General features: G+C 41.8%; 1 protein-coding gene across 2 annotated transcripts in view; it reads right to left on the minus strand.

Annotated features, from left to right (window-relative positions):
- Window positions 1-5,568, minus strand: part of tfc (Brevican core protein triforce) — a 176,657-nt gene extending 171,089 nt beyond the window's left edge. The window contains exon 1 of one of the 2 annotated variants that reach the window (XM_073984387.1): window positions 3,772-5,562. In XM_073984387.1, coding sequence (XP_073840488.1) covers window positions 3,772-4,219 — 448 coding nt within the window. In that variant the 5' untranslated portion in view covers window positions 4,220-5,562. Of the gene's footprint in view, window positions 1-3,771 lie in introns of both variants that reach the window. The other variant, XM_073984386.1, reaches the window with a different exon arrangement.
- Between the last annotated feature and the right edge of the window lie 432 nt (window positions 5,569-6,000).

A 6,000-nucleotide genomic window follows, 5' to 3' on the forward strand; every position in this document is an offset into this window, starting at 1 on the left:
GTCTCTAGAGCATGAATATCCTTCTTGATATGCCTGGGTGTATCGGTGGCCAGCAGATGGTGATTGGGATGGCTCTCACGGTAACACCCGAACAAGTACTGCAACGATTTCATCTCATTATGTTGTCGTACTGTAAGAATCTTTGCCTCCACTGTAGATTTGAGGAGGCACCCTGTTGCTGTTCTCAGGGCAGCGTTCTGACAAATTTGAATCTTATCCCACTGCGTGTCACATAAATTCGGAGACCAAACTGGCGCCGCATAGCTTACCACAGACCGACCTATCGCTTTATACGTGGTCAACAAGGGTTCTTTATCTCCACTCCAAGTGCTGCCGGCTAGGGACTTGAGGACCTTGTTCCTACATTTCAGTTTATCGCAGATAGCTGCAGCATGCGCGGACGACGTGAAAGTGGTGTCGAATGTGACCCCTAGAATTTTGGGGCAGTTTGTGGTCGGAATTCTGCTACCATCCATGTGGTGAACAGAGTGGCCGTCGATTTAGTGGCGGATATCTGCATATTCCTCGCGTGGAAAAAGGTGGTAAGATCAGTTAAATAGGAGTTCAGTCTCTCACAGATGTCATCAGGGTAGGTACCTGACGCCAGGATCGTACAATCATCCGCATATGGTACGATCTCAATGCCGTCTGGAGGGGGCGGAATACAGGAAAGGTAGAGGTCAAACAGTTCCGGAGATATCACACCTCCCTGGGGAACTCCCTGTTTCACTCTACGGGGCTTGGATTTCTTGTTCCTGAATTCGACATACGTGGCTAGCGACAGGTTGCGAACTTTAGTGAGATACTCCACTCCCGGCTCATCCAGCTGTTTCAACATTACCATGGAAATTCCGTCAGGGCCCAATGCTTTGGATGATTTAGCGTTCCTGATGGCATTCGCAACATCATCCATTGTAAACTGTGGTGGTTCATCCTCGGCAGGAAGAGATCTAATGCTACGTAACACTCTTCGCCCTGTCACTCTCGGGGTGCTCGACAAACTGTCGATTGAAGTAACCTGCACACCTCTTCGGGTCAGTCAACGTAACGTCGCCAAACGTGACTGACGTCCTGTCATCCCTCCTTCCGGGGTTCGAGAGTGATTTAATCTTTGTCCAAGCATCTGCTTGGAAATATGGTCTTACTTCGGGTATTCTACCAGCAGGTATATGGCGAGCGGCTGCAGCATTGATGATGTCTCGGAACGTCCTTTCTGCTACCCGAACATCAGAAGGATTGGGAAATTCTCTGAAGCGGTGATTGGTGAACTCTCTGAAACTCGGCCAATCAGTTTCCCATGATTGACGAATGTGCGGCATTCAGAGGTGATGAAATCGGGTGGTCTTCTGATGAAGACAATTATGGGGAGATGGTCTGATCCAAGGGAAATGACGGGTTGTCAGGTGACGTCATTTGTCAGATCAGGTGACACGATGGTTATGACTGGCGAACTGTGACACGCTCCTCTAATTCTGGTAGGGGCGTCCTCATTGGCCGAGCAAAACGTAGAGCTATCAATCTGCTCAGCCAGCGCTATACCTCTCTGGTCGTTTCCGAGGGCCGAATGCCACATCTCGTGATGCGCATTAAAGTCCCCCAGGACCAGGCGATTATGACCTTCCAAAAGCGGGCTAATGTCAGGCTTATAATCTGAGATACAGTTATTTCTCGGCGGGATGTATACGTTCAGCAACTCTATCTCGGCAGTTCCACACCTGACTGCTACCCCCATGTATGGGTCGTTAGAGGCAGCCTCAAGCGAGATAGGTCTGTATTGAACAGACTGGTGCAAAAGGAAAGCTAATCCCCCACCTCCACATCTGGTGCGATCCTTCCTTATTACGTTGTAACCATCACAACGTACTGAGCTGTGGTCTTTCAGCATGGTTTCCTGCACCGCCGCGACCTTGATCTTCTTTCGATTCATAAAGTCCACAATTTAATCGATCTTACCTCGGAGCCCATTGCAATTAAATTGCAAAAAGGGATGCATTTTCTGCGATTGGAACAACAACGGCTTGTGTTAAATGCTGCGCGTGTGGCTGCTGTTGGGGGGACTGCGGGGGAGTTTCGTAATCCGACGACGAAGGAGTTTCGTAATCTGACGACGACTCACTGGGGGCTGTGTTCGCGCAGCATGCAGCAACATAGTCCCTATCGTAGTCCCTCGTGTGGGCAAGTCCAGAGCAACCCCTTAAATGCACCCACTCCTGACATCTATTGCATCTCACCGAAGATTGGATATGGGTGAAGATGCGGATGTGACAAACCGAGCACAAATATATTGGTCATAGGTTTTCCTCCGTCCCGGCACGGACCAAAAGAATCCGGAGCAGACATTCCGGTATATGCCGCTCCCAGCACAGAAAAACGAAACAAATACAAACACAGCCGCTGGCCGGAACGCTGATGTTGTGTGGTCCCGGGTCAATCCGGTACAAAGAACTCGCTGCCGTGGGATTGAGATTAGATTACTATCGTTTTCACTATTCACTATTGTTTTAGCTTATTTTTGAGATGACATGTCTTCAGTCAAATCGAATGAGGATTATTTCCGTAGGGCACTTCGACCTTCTAACTGGCTTCCTTCAATGTCCTTTTCGTCCTTTATTTTAAGAGCCGCTAAAAAAGAACCACAAGATGACGTTTTTCAGCTTCGAAATGTTCCGCAAAAATGTCACGACATAACGCGGAAGTTCGACTCACGGCGGATCTGTCCTTTGGGATTCTTAATATACTAACCAAGGGCTATCATCTCCAAAAGGAATTATATCTGCCCCAAAATTTGTGTTCACAGTGATATTAAAAACCCCCTAAATACTTAAGTTTTTTATGGGAAAAAAGTGTTTAAATCCACACAGGGGCAGTGTATATCTCTGTCGGCAAAGCCGACTGATACTTTTATACTTGTTTATACTGATTCTGGCATTATCTCATCAACCATAGTGAATCTGTATACCAGGTTTTTAAACCTTTGATTTACCATACATCCAACAACTATCGTAATCGTTTATGAGCCTCACGTTTGCTTAATTCCATCGCACTCTCTGTAAGGCGATAATATCAGTTTTGTAATTACCAAGTACATTCGTCAGTGCGCAAGCTGTGTCTTCTCTGTAAAAAGTCCGGACATTCCAGGTGCAGATCAAGAGACCATGGTCCTTAAAACGTTTGCAGGCGCAGTCAACTTTAGAAGGGTTTATTTTTCTTTGTATTTCACCGGGTGTTAGAAACAGGTGACACCACGGGGAAGCCGGTGTCCACTTAAGATTAAAGAGGGACCAAAATGAGTCCCGGGCTTTGTCCTCGTAAAACCTACGTCACACTATAGAACGAACTTTAGGCTTCAAGTGTATGATGCCAAATAAATAAAATATAACCAAAGGTTCACGCCGCGATCATAAGACTGAATTTTGTTTTGGACGGTATGAGCGACCTAACGATGATCAGAAATCCCAAATAAAATGGGACTAATGCCCATTTTATGTCCAGAACACCAAATGGGCTTCATGGCCGGTCATAAAACCCAAAATTAAATTCACATTCGTTCGTTGGGGGCCTATGTCCGTTGAACTTAACGCCATCTCGACGTTCATTGTGCTCATTACAAACCCGATTCTTCAAAATTTCCCGCCATAAATAAATTTCAAAACATCATATTCTTTCATGCACAGTGCAGAGCCTCTTCAAACATTTCATTGTCATTAATATTAAGATTACATCTAAAAGTAATTATGTCTAATGTAAAACATTGTTAAGATCTGAACTTACCTCTTTTATCGCGCAGCGTTGATGATGTATTCGATATTGTGATTGGTAGATCAGATAAGCTGACCTTTGATTGCAATGCTGAAGCGCTGGAGGAGGAGGTGGAAGATTTTGAAGATGTTGGTGCTGTTGTTGTTGCTGCTGTTGATGATGATGATGATGACGGTGATGTTGGTGCCACACTCATGGGCGTAACAATGAAGGTATTGACACTATCATTATTAAATGTATTTTTGGTATAACTATTACTAACACTATTACTGGGGGTACTACTGGCACTATTAACACTACTACTGCTGCTGCTACTGACACTATCACTGTCACCGGTTGCAGCAATATTATTAATGTCATTTATGTTAATGTTACTCATAATTTGGCCAGTGCGACTGATATGGCCACTACCATTGGCCAAGGTAATGGCAATTAGAAGTATGACTGTAAATGGTTTCATTGCTTATCTGTGTGTGTGTTACTTTATTTGAGACCAACTTTGGCCAAAGTCTTTTGATGTAAAGATGTTCTTGAATTTCAGCGGCTGCTTAGCTGTTCTTGAAGTTCTTTTCCTTTGTTGTCAGAAGTGTTCTTGTTTCAAATGCGAATGACCTTTGGGCAAATTGTTTTCAATGTAAACTGATTCACTTTTCCCTTTCCAACGTTTACGCTTGTTAACGGCCTTAAATGTTTTGACAACTGAAACCTGTAACCAACCACTCGTTGGGTGAAAGACCACAAGAAAAAAATGGAAATGTATCTAAGGTTTCTTGCTGTTTGAGCCACTACAGAAGCCAAGTAGATTTTTGCAGGCGATTTCTTGGTGCTGTTTTTGTTGTCGTTTTGTTGGACTCATCTGAAAACTTTCTTATTATCATTGAAATGTTTATGAATTGTGGATTTTTTTTAATTTATGAATATTGATATCGATATTTTGAAGATGATGATCATAGGCCACTTTCTATTCAAATATTATTTTAATATGTAACTTATTTGAATATCACAAACTTGTTTTGGAGCGGGGGTTTTGATTTCACTACTTCAATTATAAGGTTTTAACTTTTGCTTCCTCTTCTGTTTTTTTGATGTGAATCAAACAAAACAAAAATAGCATTGATTTTTTTGTTAAACTAAATTTTGATAACACTTCACTTTTGTTTGTTATAATTTTGTTTAATTCAATTTCAATGGGCAATTGGCCTTGCCCTTCAAATATTTTAGGTTTTTAGTTTAGAAATTTTGTTAATCAGCTCACAGTAGGCTATCGCCACACTTGCATCTTAGCTCAAGCTTAGACCAAAATGTGTTAGATGTAATTTCAATATAACTCTACCGGGGGCACAAATGCTGTAAACATCCCCTACGGGCAAAATCACTCACACACCACTATCGTTGTTTACACTTTTACAGCTGAGCTCTCAGGCATTTTGCTTATTTTTTCTTTCGCATAACTTTCTTTTGCTCTTAAAAAACATTTTTCCAACATTTTTTCCACAGAGATTAAAAGCTTTATATTATTCTCTTTAGTTTCTCTCTTTGAAACAAACTCTCTCTTTTCACAGATTCTTTATCAAAAATCACAACTTGTTTCTTAAGTCTTTTGAAAACACGCTTTCATTCCACGAAACACCTTTGAACACTCAACACACAGCGTATCATTGTCGTTTGGCTTTGCGCTTATCTAACTCAAGCAACGTTCCTTTGTGATTCGCACTTGCTTTCGTTGTCGTTTCGGCACTGAGTTTGATTTCTTGTTTGAGGCTAAGTGTCTGTGTTGGCATCAACCAGCTCGAATGCAAGACTAAACGTAATCATAGACTGGTTTTCTTGGCTAAGAAAATAAACATGCCAAAAAAAACGTTAAGCCTCTCTTCACAATGAGAAACAGAGCATCATTCTCTTTTCAGTTGTTTTTCGTTTTGTTCTCTTGGTCTATTTTAAGATAAGTGTTGGAATTGAAGCTCTCAAAAAATGTGGTCACTTTGGGTTTTTTATTATGCTTTGCATTTTATGTAAATATTACCTCAAATATCTTATCAAGTTTTTTCCTAAACTATTATTTAAGCATTTTTTGCTTCTACTAGTGACCCATTGATTTCCTATATGCATTGCACAGTGGGTGTATTAGATAAGGCATATTAAAAACTAATAACATTTCAATTACGTTTGGAAACCTGTTTCTTTACTTTCGGAATTATAAGAAATTTCTGGTATATATTTTATTACTTCTTAGTCACATTC

This window comes from Musca autumnalis, unplaced genomic scaffold (assembly GCF_047663935.1).
Source record: "Musca autumnalis isolate F117 unplaced genomic scaffold, ASM4766393v1 scaffold_4, whole genome shotgun sequence".
NCBI classification, from domain to species: Eukaryota; Metazoa; Arthropoda; class Insecta; order Diptera; family Muscidae; genus Musca; species Musca autumnalis.